Raw genomic sequence first — 19,451 nt, forward strand, 5'->3', positions numbered from 1 at the left:
AACCCTTATAATCCCATCTATACCATTCTTTATATGTCGGTGCCTTCACACATTATGCAAGCTTTATGAACTCATTTATGCAGTTACTATCCCCTCAGAGGTGACCCATTTGATTCCAAAGAGGGCAAGAATGCCAGGGAGAGTTGGTATTATTAGCAGGATTTACTTTCCAGGTCTCCTGCATTCTAAACCAAGCTCAACAAATATTTGTTGAATGAAGAAAGGAAAAAGAAGGAAAAAAAATTCTGAGCTACTGTGTGGAGGAAGGCAGTCCCATAGAGCTGAATCTCTGTAGCAAATGTAAAAGGTTGCATATGACCTAGTATTTATTGAGCCCACATTTCTAATCTCTTCACCTGTGTCATCATAACTACCCTGTCGCAGGTGGACAGCAATCTATGTCTTATTCACCTCTATCATCTTTTAGTGCCTAAAACAAGGCCTGGTATATAACAGGTGTTCAATAAACGGTGCAGCCCAAAGCTCTTTGATTCTGGAGACCAGGTTCAGGTGCAGTGCTGGGCTCCAGGTCCCACGAGGCCCCACCGGTAGCAGGCGGCAGCGCTGGGATTCCATGTCGGGTTCCACTCGCGGCGCTCCCTCTCGGAGTTGGGCTGGGCTGGGCTGGGTTGGTCCGCGGTCCTCACCAGTTCCGGGTCCACTGACGGCTTGAACGCGTGCATCGGGTGGGGCGCTGAGGGACAGTCCCCTCCCAGCCTAGTACCTTCCGCATCTTCGCCTGGGGGGTTCTTCGGGCGGGTGAAAGCGGTCCCTCTGCAGCCCCGAGCTATGCAGCCACTGACTAGGGGCCCGAGCATCGCAGCCGCAGGAGACCCCAAGTCCCCGGCCCCCAGCCCGGCGCCTCGCCCGGCCCGCACGGCCCCGCCCCGCCCCGCCCCGCCCCGCCCGCAGGCCCCGCCCCCGCGCGCCCGGCCGGCGCTCCGCCCCCCGCGCCGCGCTCCATACTTGGCGATCGCCGCGGCCCCGCGCGCTCATTGGCCGGGAGCTGGCGGCGTCGGGGGCGGGCCCGGGCCCGGGCCGGGGCGGGGAAGGAAGGTGGCGGCGGCCCGGCGCGGGGGGAGGGGGGCGCTGACCCGGATGTTCACTCCTGGGCACCCGGGGAAGTGGAAGCGCCGGGCCCTGCTGCGGGGGGGAGAGCCACAGACGCCGGGACCGGGACCGCCGCCGCCGCCGCCACCATGGTAAAGGCCCCTCGGTCCCGCCCGCGAGCTCGCGTCCCCCTGCCCCGCCGAACCCCGGCTCCGGAGGGTGGGTTCCCGGGGTGGGGGAGGGGCGGGGTCCCGGGCCCTGGGTGCACACCTTCCCTCCGGCCCGGGAGGGGCTGCGGGCCGCCTGGGTGGCCGGTGACTTTGCCGCCCCCGCCGTAGGTTCCACCTGGAGTCCTACTCTCCCCCTGCAAGTCCAGGAGAGTCTCCCCCAGAGCCCAGGCTGGACCTGGAGAGTCTCCCCCATGGGCCAGGCCAGGGACCCCTCCAGTGACCCAGCCATGGTCCCCCTTATTCTTCCCTTGCCCGGGCTGGGCCCTCTACCCGGGCCCCTGCGGTCCACGCCAGTCCGTCGCTTCTCCCTGCCTTGGCCCAGACTAGGCCCCCCTCCCCTCACACTCCTTCCCTTCTCCGTGGCCTCAGTCCGTACCCGCGACAGCCCTTCCTTAAGTGACCTGAACCTAGATTTGTTTCTCGTCTCGCACATAATTCTTCTTTTTTCTCCTTGGTCTTCAGTGTGGACCTCTCCTCCTCTGCTGTGGCCCCCTCTCGGGCCTCCCTGCCCACAGGACCCCCTCGATCAGGTTTCCCGGACTTCTCACCACTCTCAACGTAGCCTGCGTCAGCCCCCCTCTGTCCCCGGCCTTACCTTCCCATCAGGGACCTGTCCCCGACCCTTCACCTCCAGTGCCCCTTCTCAGCAACCTCTTGGAAGCTGGGGAGACGGGGGTGGACACCCCGGTCAGGGTGGGGGTGCCATCCCTTTTGGGGCTCCAGGGTTGCCTCTTCTGGTGAGCGAGCCAGGGAGGGAAGGATGGACGTCTGTGTGCCCGGAAGGCAGCGCCGGGCCGTTCCTGCGGCCGCCGATTCAGTGTGATGCTAGAGCGCGCCCCAGCCCAAGTGGGAGCAGAAGGGTTGAGGGTAGGGATGAACGCACAATCCCCCTTGTGAGGCCGCAGCCCTGGGGGAGCCACCGGGCTCAGAGCTCAACATATGGCCTGGACACAATGCACCCTAGCAGGCGCAGCCTTCCTTTCCCCCTAAACTGTCAGCTTGTAAGGGTTGGAACTGCTGATTATGGAGGTGCTTCGGATCAGGTGAGCAAAACTTGAAGCAGAGATCTAGCTTCACTCGTGGTGTTTGTTTTGGTAATGAAGGCAGGCGTTGTGGGCTCTAGGCAGCAGGCTTCACATAGGCCCCCACAGGTAGGCCTGCCACTTAACCAACTGTGGAACCATCTGTAGGGGAGACCCAGGTTGGAGGGTCAGAGGGCTTCTGCCTCATGTGGTCAAGGAAGCTTTGAAGAAGGAACTGCCAGAGCTAAGGCCATCCACCTCCTGCATCAGGGTCCTGTGCTGGTGCCTCCTGTCCAGTGCAGGCAGTTATTTGCATGTGAACTTTGGGCCCCAAATGGTTTTGAGGATCTCAGTTCCTTGTTTAATCAAAGGATGTTGCTGTAGAACTAGGGTGACTAATTCAGACCGGCTTAGTTTTTTCTTGATGCTTTCCTGTATATTGATTAAGAACAGAGGCGTTGTCATTTTTAATACTATTGCTACAGGCTGAAACCTGGCCTATGGGGGGAGGGTGGGCCTGGCTCCCAGCTTGACCAAGAAGGATTTGTCCGGGATAGTTTTGGGTGAGGACTTTAACTGAAGTTTTCTAAATGTGCTCTCAGGGCAAATCAAGGGAGGATGGGTGGAGTGGCCAGATGGGGTGCTCAGGGCGGTAGATCAGATAGGGAGGGGCAGTTCTCTGAGTGTGATGGAAAGTGCCAGTAATGACCCAGGAGGAGCATATGACAGAGAGTCCTGGCCTTGGCTCTCATCTGATAATCTGAAAAGACTGGAAGGGGTGGAGGAGAGGGCCTACCTTGTGCCACACACTGCGTCACCTGAGTGAGCTTATTTAATCCAGATTTGGGTATATGCTGTCCCCATTTTACAGGTGAAGAAGCTGAGGCTCAGGAGGAGGAGTCACATTCAGGGCATTGCTATGTCAGTGGAATAACATCTGGCCAGTTCTAAGCTGTGTTTTTTCCCATTGTACCAAGCTGCTTATATGTCCAAAGATATAACGAAATTGTTTAGAAACATAATAATGGGATGCTCAAATGTGGCAGGGGAGGAGCAGCATTTATGGTCTTTGGATTATGTGCTAGATTCTTTACATAGAAAGTCTTATTTAATAGAGAAGTCATGGGGTCATGCAGGCAATTTAGTGTGGGCCAAAACCTGAGCTCCTTGGGGGCCAGGATTTTTGTCTTGTGTTTTCCATGGCTGTATCCCTCCCTGCGGGCCAGAACAGCATCTGGCAGTGAGAGAAATGGTTTGGAAAGCTGGGTGCATTGGCCTGTGTCTGTAATCCCAGCTAATCCCTGCTACTTGGGAGGCTGAGGCAGGAGGATCACTAGTTCAAGGCCAACCTGGGCAGCATAACAAAATGCAAAGCCCCATCTCAAAAGAAAAGACATGACTTGGAATATGTCTGTGTTCATGTTTGTGAACTTAAGTCACTTGGATTTCATAGTCATGTCTTTCAATAACTTGTTCTTGGTGTCCTGTAGGCTCACAAATAGTTTCTGACTGCTTATTTTTAAATTTATTCCCTATTTATATAAGCTGATAAATCAGTATAGATAGCTGGGACAGGACGGAAGTGGTAGTGTGGGTCTGCATCAGAGGCAAATGAATTAGACCAACATGGTCCTGGCCGCCCCCCCTTCACTGGTGGGGATTGAATCAAGGGGTCACTTGCATGTTAGGCAACAGCTCTGCTGCTGAGCTACATTCCTAGTCCTTAATTTTTTTTTTCTTCATTTTGAGATGGCTGGTTAAGTTGTTCAGGCTGGCCTTGAACTTGCTGCAATCCTTCTTCCTCAGCCTCCCGAGTAGCTGGGATTATAGGCAAGAGACACCAAGGCCCAGCTTTTCAGTAGTCTTGATGTTAGAAAAAACAGATCTCAGTTTTCCATTGAGGAAAATATGGGTTTGAGAATCTAAAATGCATTTGATTTGGGGGTGAATTCCATGATTTTTGTTGGCATCAGTTTCACCTTCCTTGTTAAGAATGTATAGGCAAATGAAATTTATTTTCATTGCCTTAATAGGTAATAATCTTACCACTGTCCCTAAGTGCTTTTCAGTTTCAAAGCACTTTTCCTAACACAACTGTAGCTTCTAATTTAGGGATTATTCTGAGAGCTATAATTCTGTACTTGATGGTAGGGCTGGAGGGGGCCACTCCGGAATTGTCATGCCAACCCAGAGGTGGTTTTGCCTAACAGGACCTGATAGGAGAAACCCCTCATATTATTACAAGGTAGAACAATAGAGTTGACACTTGTCTTGGTGGTCTTCTGGTGTGGATAAGATACATAGTTGTACTTAGACAGTCCTGTTAAAGCTGGCCACTTTTTGGTGAAATGCTTCTGAAAGTAGCCAAGGATCAATAGTTTGAGAATAAGAAGATGATAAGCCATGCTTTTGAAGCAGGTCTCCTTATTTATAGAGAAGTCCTATATTTTTACATTCTGCGGGGGGGGGGGGGCAGATAACTGATGGCACAGGGATGTGGTAGCAGGGCAGGTACCTGACCATCCTGAATCCTGCTTGTCAGGCTGGGAGATTTTACTGTTGGCAGATACAGAGGTGCGGCGGTGTGGCGGGGCCTGAAGTATGTATGTGTGAGGTGGCTACTCTGTGCTGCTTATGTGCCAGTGATGAGCAGGATAGACAAGGCTATGCACCCTCACAGCTTCCACGTTGTGGGGTTGATCACTGTCACTCTTACATAAAGTTTAAGGAGGAAAAAGCCCTGTTTAGTGTAACTGCAAGCACATGAGCATGAGCTATGACAGGAAACAAGATAAGGTTGGGGCTTGTGCCAGGCTCCAGTCCCAGGCATTTTGGGGTGTGCCTGCTCTTGGGTCTCCCATTGCAGTGGAAGTGAATTGCAGATGCTTGCAATTGGTTCCTCTGCACATCTCACATACTCTCTCACCAGATGTGCAATCTCGTAGTGCTGGGGAAGTCCCGCCCTTCCAGCCTGGTCTCTGCCATTGACTGAGGATCTGCTGTGATCCTAAACCGTGATCCAGGTTATAACTCAGTCCCTGTTTAACTTAACAAGGAACCTGAAGCTCCAGGGGTTGGGTGACCAGTGTGAATGGCAGGCGTGGGATTCAGATCTGGGGCTACTTGATTACTGTGCAGGACTGTGAGAGGCAGGGCCCACAGTACAGGATCTTGTTCCATTCCCCTTGCTGCAGGTCCGTCCAGTAAGGGTCGGGGTGGAAACCTGAAGGATGGCACTGCAGGAGCACCTGTGTTGGAACCAGCTAAAGCAATGCCATTCCCAGACTTGGGCTTTTACAGGTTAATATTTCCATGTGAGGAGGTGGAGACTTGGCTACTCTGCTGCTTATGTACCATGGACTCAGAGATGAGCAAGACAGAGAAGCGTGTGTGCCCTCCCAGCTTCCATCGCTTGGGGTTGGTCATGTCACTGTGCTGGGTGCTTTGGCCCCCTGGATCATGTGCCAGCCATGAGCAGGATAGACAAGGCTATGCACCCTCACAGCTTCCACGAGCAGCCAGTGAGGAAGGCTCAGCCTTAGGTGGGAGGCAGCATAGTATAAGAAGTTATACTTGGAGTACCTCCTTATGAGGAAGATTAAATGAGATAGCATGTCAAGTGATTTGACTTTACCTAGTGCCCATAATTGTGTAGAGAGTAACTTATCATCATGGTGGCAGATAAGGTGCAAAGGAGTATGTGGTTAGTCCCCCTGTAGCTAATGGAGGAATTGGGTTTTTCAACTCTAGACCCTGGCCCCTTGCCTGCACTCCTTACTGCCAGCTGAAGGCTGCTTTGAAGTGTGCTTAACTTTGGGCTGGGCTGGGTTTTGAACAGAGATCTTCATTAATTGAGCTTAAGACTTTGCATCCACAAAAGATAGTATTCCTTGAGCCGAGTATGCGCTCTTCTCAGTCCGGTGCTGTGTCTGTGCAAATGGGGCCTCTTTTAAGCAGAGGATCCTTGCCCTCTTCCAGTCTTGGAAAAAGAAGAGCAAGACTGGGGCAGAGCAGATGAGCTGTGTGAGAGGAGGGGCCCTGTCTGCCGCACCCTGCACTGGCTACCTGTCACTATTAAGTGCCTCATCAACCCCGAGTGGGTGAGGATGAAGCTGAGAGGGGGCTGCCTTTTCTCTTGTCGCCTGTGATACAGGACATGGGCTTTGGAGGAGGGCATCTGTGAACTGAGTCCTGTCTGCCACAGAAGATCCCATCTCCCTTAACCTCGGTTTCTTGAACTGCAGTGTGAGGATATCATTTTATAGGGATACTGGGAAAAGGAAATTGAAAACTTTAATGTCCTTAATCCAGCCTGGCACACGGTATTAGCAGCTGTTATTACTTGTTTTATTCTGTGTCCTCTAGTGTAAGGGACACAAGTGGAAGATATAATCCCTAGCCTCTAATTCAGGGGGGTGGGGGGGAAGATAAGCATGAAAAGTGAAGTGCAGCCCGAAGGAAGCACTAATGGAAGGGGCTTGTGAAGGTCTGTGTGCATGTAGGCGAGGTTAGCATTCCGCCTCCTTCAGGGATTGCCACCCACCCGTCCCCAGCCAGCTTGAGTGCTGGGCCTGAAGCTTGGGCAGACCTTGCCCAGGCAGAGGATGGGGTGGGGCACAGTGAGAGTCCACTCCACAAAAGCCAAGGTCAGGGGCCGGGTTAGCCTTGTGAGTCTGAGGATTGCAGAGTAGACCAGAGTGAGGGAGTGCGAAGCCTGAGTTGCTAAGCTAAGGAGTTTGCATTTGATCTGGGACAGTGTGGAGTCAGTGACATTTTTGACAGGGCAGGTAGAAATTTGAGGAGGTGGCAGAGTAGTGGTATTTTAGGAAGAGTCCTCTTGCTGTGGCATGCAGGAAGGACTAGGGAGGTGAAAGAGACCGGAGGGAGCAGGCATTCTTGGCCATCAGCCTGTGAGGTTATGCGGGCTCTGGTCCCTGTGGCTGTGGGCTTGGAAGGGAAGGAATAGGGAGAGAGAGATAAAGATAGGAGGCAGAGTGAGACACAGAGATTTGCCACCTCTGGGTTGAGGAGCATGCTTCTGCCCCCAGCGCTCCCCTGTGTAGACGTTCTGATTGGACAGTTTATCGTGGACACACAGCTATTTCTGGTCAGTTTAAATCCTAGATAGTGATGCCTGTGAAGGCTTGATATCTTGTTAACAACTGAATGGGGATTCCAGCCTGGTTAGCCCAGTGATCATCCAGACGCCAGCTGGCTCTTATCTGCCGGTTTCACCATGTCACAGAGCTCTAGTCTCTAGGCACACCGAAGCACCCGAGACCCCCAGTCTGCTGGGGGCGACTGCAGGGCAGCTGTAGGAGTGGCAGGAGCTGGTTTTCCTGGCTGCCTGTTAATGTTATCCCATGCAGCCCTTCGAGACAGATTCTCACACTGTCCCCTTACGCACATCCCCGCTGCAGACTGAGTGGCCTCTGGTGTCTTTTCTGTCATTTCATGCACCTGCCGAGCAGTCAGGTGGACCTCCGATTGGTCTTCAAGTTAAGTAGAGGAGACAGGGAAAGCAGTGCACCTAAGGTTCTGAAAGACCAGGGACAAGGGCAGAGCCAGCATGGCGAAGCTGCACCAGGGGACACTTCCTCCTGCTGCCACCCTGCCTGTTTCTGACATCTTCAAAACCTGTGGAAAGGAGCCTTCACTGCCTCTTTCTAGTGATCGGTTTCCTGTTCCCTAGTCCTCTTTCTTCCAAGGCAGCGTCCCCGGGCTTACCATTCACCTGCCACAGAGGAGTTGTGAGGATTGAGTGAGTTCACAGGTGAGCGGTGTAGACAAGCCTGGTGCCGTGTGAGTCAGAGAGGAGTGTGGGTTCCTTAGTGGTCTTACTAACACGGGTCCATGGCTAGTGTTTTGTTGAACTTCCCAGCCATTCTGGAGGCAGTGCTGGCCCTTCGGAGCCCCCTGGAGGTGAGTCCCTGGTCTGAGAATGGCAGTCTTAGGAGTTAGTCTGGTTAAGCCAGAGTGGAGAAGAACCCAGCCCCATGTTCTTCCCACAGTGGAAGTTACAGGCTGTTGCTTCCACGGGCTCTGAACTTCTGTTAATCTGCTCTGTGACGCTTCCTCTTCTTGGCTCACAGGACCCTAGTGAGTAAGGATCTGCCCTGAAACCATTATCTGATTTCACAGTACTGGGTTTTTTTTGTTGTTTTTTTTGTTTTGGGGGGTGGGTATTGAATTCGGGCACTTGACCACTGAGCCACATCCCCAGCCCTATTTTGTATTTTTTAGAGACAGCATTTCACTGAGTTGCTTATCACTTTGCTTTTGCTGAGGCTGCCTTTGAACTCGAGATCCTCCTGCCTCAGCCTCCTGAGCGCTGGGATTATAGTTGTGCACCTCCACGCCTGGCCACATTACTGGTCTTATAAACAAAATCCAGACCTTACATTTGTGAATTAAAATATCTTTAACCAAAAACATAGCCTGTGTATCACTTAAGGATAGGGACACATTCTAGGGAGAGTCCTTAGACAGTTTTCATCGGTTTGGGAACATCATAACAATGTACTTAGACGAACTAAGATGGCTACGATGTTGCTAGGGGTATAGTTTTATGGGACCACCATGGTCTTTGTAGCCGTCCTTGAGGAGTCATGCGGCATGTGACTACTTGTAAGGATTTGAAAAGATGCTTTTGCTTCTGCCCGTTGTGCTGGGGCAAATGCAGGGCAAGCAGCCCCCAGCTAGAACCGAGCCTGTGGCATTTCTTGGTGGTCCTGAATGCCCTTTTCCCTTCTCGCTGTAGCTGTAAGTGGCAGGTGGGGAGTTCGGGGCTGGCTTGCTCCTGTCGTGCTGCTCCTCCAAGCTTCTGCACTGAGGCTCAGGCCCTGATGTGCGACTCTGGTTTCGTGGGTGCAGCTTCCTGCATTGCAATTTTGTGCTCAGAAACTGGGAGGAGGAGCTCTTGTGTGCCACACCCTCTGGGGGAAAGCACAATCTGAGGGCAGTACAGCCACTGAAGGACCACTCTGGAATTCTCCCTGACCCATCTCCAGTTTGTTTTGATCTGTCCTTTGCTTCTCTTATTGCTTGGTGACCTTGGCAGGCTTGGATCAGGTTGTCCTTTAGAGGATTTCAAATGTGAGTGTCACTGCTCCCTCAGGGTGCACCCCGAAGACAGCACCTCACCTGAAATCTCTCTGAGGCACAGTGGGTGCAGACCCTCGTTGCCCTGTGACTTTGAGCCTCTGACTTTGTCTTGAGGAGTGCGCTGGCGGTACTGGCACTAGCAGTTGCCTTGAAACATCATCCTTTCTTCCAGGGGACACTCCATGTTCACCTTTGGAGTCTCCATTAGTCCCAGCAACATCTGCTTCCTATGCCGGGCGAAGCCTACAGACAGCTCCCCTTCTCTCAGCCCCAGCCCTGGGAGTCTGTTTCCTCCTTTCGCAGATAAGGAAACCCAAGCTCAGAAAGGTGCACTGGCTTGCCCCAGGGCACCAGCCTGGTAGTGCCAGTTACCTTGCAGCCCATCCGGCTCGAAAGCTCATGCTGGTTGAATTCTGTCCTGCTTCACTGGGCTGCTTACTACAGATGAGGAAGCTGTGGCCAGGAGGTCTCCCTGGAGGTCCAGCCGCAGTGGCTGAAGAGGTCTGGATCTGGTCTGGAAGTTTGCTTTGGTTCAGGTGGTTGAAATGCAAGCAGTTGGATCTTGGTGGGCTGCAGTGTTTAGAAAGACACCTGCCGTGTAAGAGCGTTGGCTGGGTCTTGGCCTCCCACCAGAGGGGTGCGCTTGGTGGTGTGGCAGCACAGGTCTTTGTGCAGGAGTGCCAGCATCCCTAGCTTCTGCCTGTGACATGAGTGCCAGCGCGTTGTGTACTCACTGTGACAACCCTTATTGGGGGACTGTTGGTTGACAAAGCCTTGCAGGGTTCCGCTGCCTTTTTTTCTGAAGCCCCGTCTCAGCCCTAAGCAGCTGGTACGAGGCACAGGGCTTCGGAGGGGAGAGGCACGGTGAGCTGCTCTAGTGATCATTGACCTCAGGCAGGTGAAGGGTTCCCCTTCTGCCCGGTAAGTTTGTTTTTTATTATTAGGAGGGAAGTTAAATGATGATTCCCCTCAATCAGAGCTGTGACTGAGGTAGCAATGGCCAGTGTCCCCGGCACAGGCCATATTTCTCCCTTCCTGTATCAGGTTGAACCATGTAGGTCAACCTACATGATCATTTTTGTAGGTCAAAATGGGTTTTTTGTGTGGTTTGATCTAATTGAAAACACTAGCGTGAGCCCCTTGCAGCACCCATGTGTCCTTTCAGGCCTGAGCTGTCCGCTAGATGTGGCTTTTCATGAGGCCAAACTAGTCATAGTGTCGGGTTGTTGGTCAGGACAGAGGAGCTAAGCAGGGTCTGCCGAAGGGATGAGGCCAGAATGCTTGTAGCTGTTTGTGCCACTCCTGGCCTCAAGGACCGTGGCATTGGGGCCTCGGTGGAACCGAGCTGTGGTGACAACAGTGATCCTGAAAGTGGCTAACAGAGTGCTGAGCGCTTGGCCTGAAGTCCTGTGACCAGCCGCTGTGGGGTTTCTCAGTGGTCCCAGGCAGTCTCCATTCCTGAGTCGAGGACAGCAAAGGGAGGAGCTGGAACTGGAAAACCTGGGATCACGTCTGAACCATGCAGGCTTGGGCAGTTCCTTTTCTCCTTTCCTGGTCTCCTTGTTCATGAAACGGTAAGAATAAAAGTGATTGCTGTTTGGGGCCGTGTTTCATGGTAGAGTGCATGCCCAGCGTGAGCAGGGTCCCGGGTTCAGTCCCCAGCACCATACACAAAAGAAGCTATCTCTGATGAGTTTTATGATGATTGAACAAATTAATATATGTAAAACCAGATTTGTGGTGGTATTAGCTATCACTGTTAACACTGATAATAGCACTGTGTTATTACTGGTGACATGGACTCTCTGCATCGAATTAGAGCCAAAAGGACTTCACATGTGAATGCCCCTTTGCTTCGTGCTGGAGGGAGTTTGCCCTGGTGCTGATGCTGTGTGTCCGGGTGAACTGCAAACCCTCGCTGGCTTTGTGGAGTGCATGCCTGCCACTCCAAGAGCAAGCTGTTTGAAATGGGACTTTTGTTCCAGGTGATAAAATAAACCACTCTTTTTGGAAAATGGCTTGATTTTTTTTTTTTTTTCTCCAAGAGCAAGTGGCCAGCCTTGGTGTGCCAGTTGTATTTGGTACCCAGAGCTTTTGAGGGGTCCAAGGCATAGAAATTATGGGACTCCTTGTGACCTCCTTCCCCCATGACGGGACAGTGCTTACTTTGGAGTGCATTTTCTCTCCTTCTGAAGGTGGCAGTTTTCATAGGTGCCCTTGGCTTCTGCTGGCCTGTGTTGTGTTTGTCCACTGTCACAGATTTCCTTGCCTCAGGGGTTTGTGCATTCAAGTTGTAGACATGCGTTTGATTTCAAGGTGTGTGGAGTGTTGGGGCTCAGGTGTATGAGGAGGGGTAGGATAGAGGAAGGCGAGGACAGAATCGGTGCTGTGGAAGCAGTGGGCGCGGGAGAGCCACGCAGCCTGACCGCATCCTTCACCCCTCCAGCCTCAGCCTCCCAGTCAGGCAGATGAACACACTGTGGTCATCTTCACTGGCAGGAGAGAGGATTAAGTAAGAATGGTGTATATAGAGGGCCGGAGCTCAGGCCGCACACATGGACACCTGACATGGGCTCTTTACTGTCCTTAAAAATTCCATCATTTGTCACGTGCAGTAGCAGCACTGGATTGGCTCTAAAAACCCCTGGATTAAGGTACACTGTAAATCTACAGGTCAGCTTAAGGAGAGGCCCTGACCTTCCGGTTTCAGTGTTTGCTCTTGGCCACGCCTCTGCACATTGCCCACAAGGGACTTGCCCTAGGCCAGCCTCTGGATACTGAACATCCTGGACACCAATGCATGGAATCATTGCTGTAGCCTTGTCTTGTCCCCATTTTGCTGATGTGGAAATGGGGGCTTGAGAGGTGGAGAGGTATCTTGGACGAGATGACATAGCTGGTGAGAGGCAGAGGTGGCCTCAAAACACAGTCCCTTCTCATTCCAAACCTGCCTGGAGACTGGTCCAGGAGTGCCTGCCTCGCAGAGGAGGCTGCTTCATGTTGAGGATCGCAAGGGTGTTCTTTAGTGTTTGTTAAACATCTGCAGCTGAAAATGAAGTGTGTTTGGTGGCTGTCCCTGGCTTTGATTTGATGACTTTTTTTTTAAACTATAATTTAGTCTTTTATTGATTTCTTCCAATTTTATTGTTATTTATATTTTTAATGGGCATGAAAATTGTAAGTATTGATAGAGTACCAGATGATGCTTTCATACATTTATATGTTGTATAACATTCAAATCAGAGTAAGCATATCTACTCAGAGGTTTATCATTTCTGTGTGGGTATGGTGAAAACATTCAAAATCCTTTCTTCTAGCTTTTGTGAAACCTACCATACAAAATGGTTATCTTTAGTCACTCTCCTAGGCAGTAGGACACCAGAACTTACTTCTTATACTTGACTGTAACTTAGCACCCATCCACCAGCCTTTTCCAGCCCTCCCTTCCTGGGAGCCCATCTTCAGATTTAGGAAGAATGGGTGTGTTCAGTAGTTGGGTCTTCATTTGAAAGTAGCCTTGTCTTCCACAGTCACCTATGACCTGCACTGGGGTCTGGAATCCCCTTTGAGGCCACGATTCTCTCTCCCGCTCTGCCTTTCTCTTCCTCCTCAGTGCAGGTTCAGGTGCTTCTGAGCTAATGGAGCCTACTGGGGAGAGGGCTGTGGTTGACCAGGCTGGCATCTACACGCGGGACCGACTTACTTCATGCCCTGGCTGTGCCATACTTGCCAGAAATGAGCCAGGGTGTAGCAGGTTCATCCCCAAGGATGAAGCCATCCAGAGGTACTGAAGGAGACCTCTGATCTCAGGAAGCTTGGAGCTCCAGGCTGGATGACCGCGCCTGCCCACAAGATGGTAGGATCTTAGCTCAGTTCCTGGCAGCCTCTGTTACTTCTCTTCTTCTTTTGCATGAGTGATATTCCTGGGAAATAATAGGTCCAGTTGTCACATTTTCTTAGCCACCCTGATTTCATTATATCATCCTTTAAAAACTTGCTTCTGAGGCAGTCATCCAAGGCTAGAATTCCCTTGTTTTGCCTCCCATGAAACTGGTTTTCAAGGCATTCTCGTGTTTCTGAGCTTTCTGAGTTCCAGGTGGGGAGCGCAGAAGCATCCTGGGAATTTCCCCAGGATTCTGCATTTGCTTTGGTTCTACTGTATCCTCGTGGTGCACATTGATTATTGAGAAAAACTGGTCATCATGGCCCCCAAGGAAGGGCCTTCCTGCCATGTAACCAATTGGCAGGACAAGACATAGAGTCAAGTCCTACACCTTTGTACAGTGAGCTCAAAGGACTTGGATCTTACTCCAGCATCTCTAAGGAAAGGAGACGAATGGGGAAAATGGTTTCCAAGTCTCAGATGATGGGGGTTTGGAACAGTGCTGGTGAATACTCACAGCACCCATCAGGCCCCAGCTCTCGGCCAAGTGCCCTGCTCCTGTGCGCTTTAACTAGCGTTTTACATGCACTGAATTCTCCTAAGCATGGGCTTCTGTGAATTTAGGACTTTATCTTATGAATTTAGGAAATTAGAAATTCTCTAAATTTACAGATTTTATGTAATTGCTAACAAATGGCAGTCATGTTTTGAACCCAGCTGCTCTGACTTGAAAGCCTTCCGCAACCTCTGCCATGTCATGGAACTTTGCTATCCTAGAGTGAGGGCTTGTCCAAGAACCCAGTGTAACCCCTAGAGCATCTGGGATTAGGACCTAACCCTGTAGAGTCGGTGTCATGCACTCTTATCTTTTTTTGCCACATAAACTCAGGTACAGGTGAAAGCTCATCTTGGACCTGGTCTCCCCAGTGACACTTGGAAAGGACCACATTTTTCAATGTGGCTTTATGAGAGAGCTGCGTGGCAATTGGTTTGACCAGTCCAGGATGCCAGTGGCTGAGATAAAAGAAAAATCTAGGGACAGGCTTGCCAGGCTCAAGCCTGGCCTCTGTAACCAGTAGTAGCTCCTGATTTGTCATCATGCACCTGGGAGACAGGGACTGCAGTGAAAAGGTTCTGGACAAAGTGGACGTCCGCAGTGGGCTGAGGGCACACTGCACCAGGGTGTCAGCAGCCAGGGAGGTAGCAACGTGAAGACCAGAAACAGCGTGAAAAGCATGTGTGATGGACAGTGTTGAGCAGATCAGAATCCACAGGTGGTCTGTATTCTGCAAGAAATTCACATTAAGAGCACCTGCCTTGGTGTCACGAGGATTGAATAAGTGGAGTCGTAGGCCCTCTACTGTGCAGCTAGTTAGAGCGGCATCTATCATCTCTATATCCCTCTCTGCTCCTTTTGAATCCCTTCCTTGAGCTGAGTCCTCAGGAGTGGTTATAGGGCTAAAGGGAATAAGCATTTTTCTCTCCATTCCTCCCGGGCACTTTGCCCTAACAGGAGTACTCCGCCTCTCTGTCTGTGCCATCCTTGGGGACTCTGAGCTGGTCTCATCCTCCCTCCCCTCCCTAGCTGCACTTCCTGGTCAATTCGAGAGGGCTCCCTTCTTACAGGATGGCCTGTGCTAAGGTTAGCCTTCCTAGTTTTACCTATCCATCACTATGCCAGAACTATCGTCAATTTTTCTTTAAAATTAGCCCCCCTTTGCCTGCTGTCCCTGGAAATGTAACCCAGGTACCCTGGCACCAAGCCACATCCCCAGTCTTGGTCACAGTGTCTTTATCATCTGATTATGCATCACCTGTTGTTGTTGTTGTTTGTGTGATGTTAGGGGCTATTAGGGATCAAACCCAGGGTGCTCAACTCTGAGCTACATCTTCATCCCTTTTTAATTTGGGGACAGGATCTTAGTAAGTTGCTGAGGCTGGCCTCAAGTTTGCAATCCTCCTGTCTCAACTCCTGAGCCACTGGGATTATAGGCAGGGGTCACCGCACCTGGCAGCATAACTTGTTTTATTTGTGTTTCTGTTTGAGGCTGCTTTATTTAATATATATTGTTGATGAATTAATATGGAAGTCAGGGACAACACACTGACACCTGAACAAAGCAAGTATTTTCTAGATAAGTCACATCGAAGCCTTATTGTGCTTAGGGACACTAGGCAGCTGTTCAGAACTAAGCTTAGGTATCACAGGTAAACTAGAGTGGATTTGAAGTCCACAGGAGGGTGTGTATAGGGTACATGGAAATACTAGCTGTGTTCTATAAAGGACAGGCATCTGTGGAGTTAGTCTCTATGGGGGGTGGGATGGAGTGGAGAGGTGGGTGGTTCTGGAACTGATCCCCCTTGGATACTGAAGGATGACTGTATTGGTTTTGGAGTTAAAAATAAGTTGTATCAAGTAGGCGATTTGGAAATACAGAATTTGCATATAACAAGTGTCCAGAAGCCTGTCCTGGGTACCACTCACAGGTAGAGGATTTACAGTGATGGTGCATTAAGCATAAGATTTAAATGGATTCTTCCTTGAATCAACTGGTGTTTTGTGGGGAGAGGCTGGGGGAGCATGATACCTGTATTTGCTTTTCTAGGAAATGCGGGACTCTTGCTCAGAGGATGTTTGGGGAATCACTTTATTCCTGTCTTCCAATAGCCCAGGGCTCCTCCCTCTGGGGGGTGGTCCGGCTCCATGTGGCCAGGAGGACGGAGGTGTCCCTGGTGATCATATGAGGGCTCGTTCCCCTGTGGGCCCTGCCCTGCTGCCTTTTCAGGATCAAGCTCCCATGTCTGATGCAGATGTGGGGAGGCCTCGTGGGATGTTACCAAAACAGTCGTGGTAATCTGGACTCTTGTGAACCAGGACCCTTCGAGGCGGGTTCTGGCTTCTCTCTGTAAGGGAGTTAAAGGAAGAGTGCAGCAAAATACAGTCTGCTGGTGACATCTGAATCACTGAGGCCAGGAAATGGGTCGAACTCTTATTGCTGGCTCAGACTTTGCCGTCAGAGGGAGCATCTATGACAGCTTTGAGATGGGGTGGGGAGGGGGGCCTGGGACCTCGGACTGCTTCCGGACCTCTGAAGTTTGGTCTTCAGAATTTTGGACCTCAGCACATGGGGGGTGCCAGGACTGTCGACTTAGCCTGCACTAGCTTGGGCAGAGGACGGCAGGCACATCCATGACCTGGCTGCCCGGTCTCCTTTCCACCAGGGTGAGGCTCCGCCCCTCTGTTGCTTCCCTCCCCTGCCCGCTCTTCTTTTTCCTTTTATTATTCCTCGCTTTAGCTGCTGCTGGAGCAAACCCAGGGAGTTGCAGGCCATGTTTGCCGACTTGGCCATCTCCCAGCACAGTGTTTGCTGGATTGGTGTGCTCCCTTTATTTAATGTTTGGCTTGAGCCTAGCACCACAATCGACTGTAGCCTCTTCCTAAGCAGAAACATCTGCAAAATCACATGTTTAATGTGCCAGCTAAACTTTATGTGTACATATTAAAAATAGGTAATGATAAGCTTCATTTACCCATGTCCCCCCGAAACCTCTCTCAAACCCCAACAGTCTGTCTGCGCAGCATACCCTGAAAACGCTGCAGGGGCATAGAGCGCACTGTGCAGGTGTCTGGAGCTGATGTGCCGTGGGGTCTTGAACTGTCCCCTCCTCCTCTGCACCTCGATCTCTTCTGCATGTTGGACATGTGAACACCAGGGTCCCTCCAGGGTCAAGAATTGCAGGATGTTCTTTGGTGGTCCCTTTGTGGTTGGGTCCCTGGTTGGTCTGACAGCATCTGGGTCATGAGGGACCTTAAAATTCTGACCTGGATGTGTAATTCATGGCTCAAAAGGTAAGAGATTTAAAAATACTGCAGATCAGCCTGGGTGCCTGTAATCACAGTGACTTGAGGGGCTCGAGGGGCTGTGACGGGAGTAGCACAGGTTCAAGGCCAGCCTCAGCAACTTAGCAAGGCCCTCAGTGACTTAGTGAGAACCTGTCTCAAAACAAAAAGGGCTGGGGGTGTAGCTCACTGGTGAAAAGCATCTCTGGGTTTAGTGCCCCCCACCCCAAACTGCAGCTCAGGAGCAATTTGTACATGTGCTTCATGTTTGTATTTGGGCTTCAGCTGTCGCCACTTACTGGCCAGCAGCTTGGTCCATGTAGAGAGGAAAGGCTCTGGGGCCAGGCAGTCCTGAATCCCTGCCTCCCTTTGGCTCCTCCTTCTAATGTGGGGGAGGGATGACCCTCTTGGAAGGGCTGCTGTGGTGGTGGCAACCAGGAGCTCACATCGGCCTGGTCTGATGTGGACGCCCCGGTCCCCAAGGCTGGATGATGTAGTGGTTGGTGTTGGACGAAGGTGTAAATCATGGTTTCCGGAGCCAGATGGGTTGGGTTAAAATCCTGGTCTCTCCACTTGTAGATGTGTAGACTTGGGCGTGGCTCCCTGGCTTGGGTTCCTCGAGCTCTGACAATGCATGTATGCGCCACACCTGTCAGTTTTATCATTATTAATGAGATAATAATGAGTAATAGCACTTGGGGTGTATTAAGTGCAGAATAAATGGCAGCTTTTCTTTTTCTAACATGGTGCCCAAACCCCAGGACAGGGAGTGCTGGCTTCTGGACAGAGAGCAGATTTCAAAAATACATACGTGTCTTCGTCCCTTTGGACTCTTACAACAAAATACCTTAGATTGAATAATTTATGCATAGCAGAAATGCATTGCTCTCAGTTGTGGAGGCTGGAAGTCCAGAATCAAGGTGCCAGCAGATGGAGGGGCTGGGAGCGTCCCTTCAGCCTCTCTTACAGGGATGTTAACCCTGCTCACGTGCGAAGAGCCTGCATGGCCTCCTCACCTCCCCAAGCCCCACCTCTTAACTTGCATTGGGGGTGCAGATTTAATGTGGATTTTGGAGAGACAGCAACATTCAGACCATAGCATACCTGAACACTGTATAAAGAAAAATCTCCTGACCTTTTTCCCTCCCTCATTGCCTGCCCCAGCCACCCCAAATCCCTAGAGGACCACTGTCAATATTTCATTTTTATGTTTATTTTTAAACATTTTGTTTTCCATTAACATAATAATTACCCTATAAATGTTCCCTCATTATTTTATTAAGGTATTACATAATAAAATCTACGTGTGTGTGTGTGTGTGTGTGTGTGTGTGTGTATTGAACCCAGGACCTTGTGCTTGCAAGGCAAGCACTCAACCAACTGAGCTATATCCCCAGCCCAGATCCACTAGTTCTAAGTGTCCAGTTTGATGAATTTCGGTAATAAACATGTAGTTGCCACCATGATCTAATTATAGAATAATTCCCTTGCCCTAAAACATTTCCTGTTGCCCAGTGTGGTGGCACATGCCTGTGAACCAGCTGCTCGGGAGGCTGAGGCATGAGGGTGGCAAGTTGGCCAGCCTGGGCTACTTAATGAGAACTTGTCTCAAAATTAAAAGGCTTGGGTGTGTGGCTCAGGAGTAGTGTGTTGGCTTCCTGTCGCACCCTTGAGGCCTTGGGTTTGATCCCCGGTTCAGCAAGACAGAGATGGCAAGACCTGTGCCTCCGCACCTGCTCTGCATTCTCTCACCTGCTCTGCATTCTCTCACCTGGTGCTTGACAGCCAGGGCCCGCTCTGTCGCTGTAGTTTTGCTGTTTTATGATTTCATATAAGCAGAATCATACAATGTATGGCCCTTTGTCTTACCCCCCCCCCCCGCCCCTTTGTTGTTACTGGGGTTGAACCTAAGGACGCTCTACACTAAGCTGCATCCTCAGTCCTGTGGGAGACAGTCTCACTGAGTGGCCGAGGCTGACCTCCGACTTTTCATCCTCCTGCCTCAGCCTTAGGAGTGACAGGGATTGTAGGCATGAGCCACTGCACCTGACTCTTCCATTTTGTGTGAATTCTTTCAGATTCAAGTGGCAAGTGTTCATATTTTCTTTTCAACTGTGTTTTATTTTTTAATGGATACATACTAGTTGTAATTATTGGCGTGCCCTGTAATGTTTCTGTCAGTGTGTCCTGTGATGTTCATGTCAGGGAGCTCATCTGTCTCCTCAAACATGTATCATTTCTTTTTTGTGAAAACATTCAGAATCCTTTCTTCTAGTTTTTTCAAAATGTGCAGTACATTGTCAATATCTATAGTCACCTTA

General features: G+C 50.9%; 1 protein-coding gene across 2 annotated transcripts in view; it reads left to right on the forward strand.

Moving 5' to 3' along the window:
- The first annotated feature begins 1,094 nt into the window (after nucleotides 1–1,094).
- Capzb (capping actin protein of muscle Z-line subunit beta) overlaps nucleotides 1,095–19,451 on the forward strand; it is a 114,049-nt gene continuing 95,692 nt past the window's right edge. For both annotated transcript variants that reach the window (XM_046469083.2, XM_046469084.2), the window contains exon 1: nucleotides 1,095–1,202. In XM_046469083.2, the coding sequence (XP_046325039.1) occupies nucleotides 1,200–1,202 (3 nt within the window). In that variant the 5' untranslated portion in view covers nucleotides 1,095–1,199. The remainder of the gene's footprint in view (nucleotides 1,203–19,451) is intronic.

This window comes from Marmota monax, unplaced genomic scaffold (genome assembly GCF_021218885.2).
Source record: "Marmota monax isolate L192 unplaced genomic scaffold, Marmota_monax_Labrador192_F-V1.1 WCK01_AAM20220418_F8-fsc00008, whole genome shotgun sequence".
NCBI classification, from domain to species: domain Eukaryota; kingdom Metazoa; phylum Chordata; class Mammalia; order Rodentia; family Sciuridae; genus Marmota; species Marmota monax.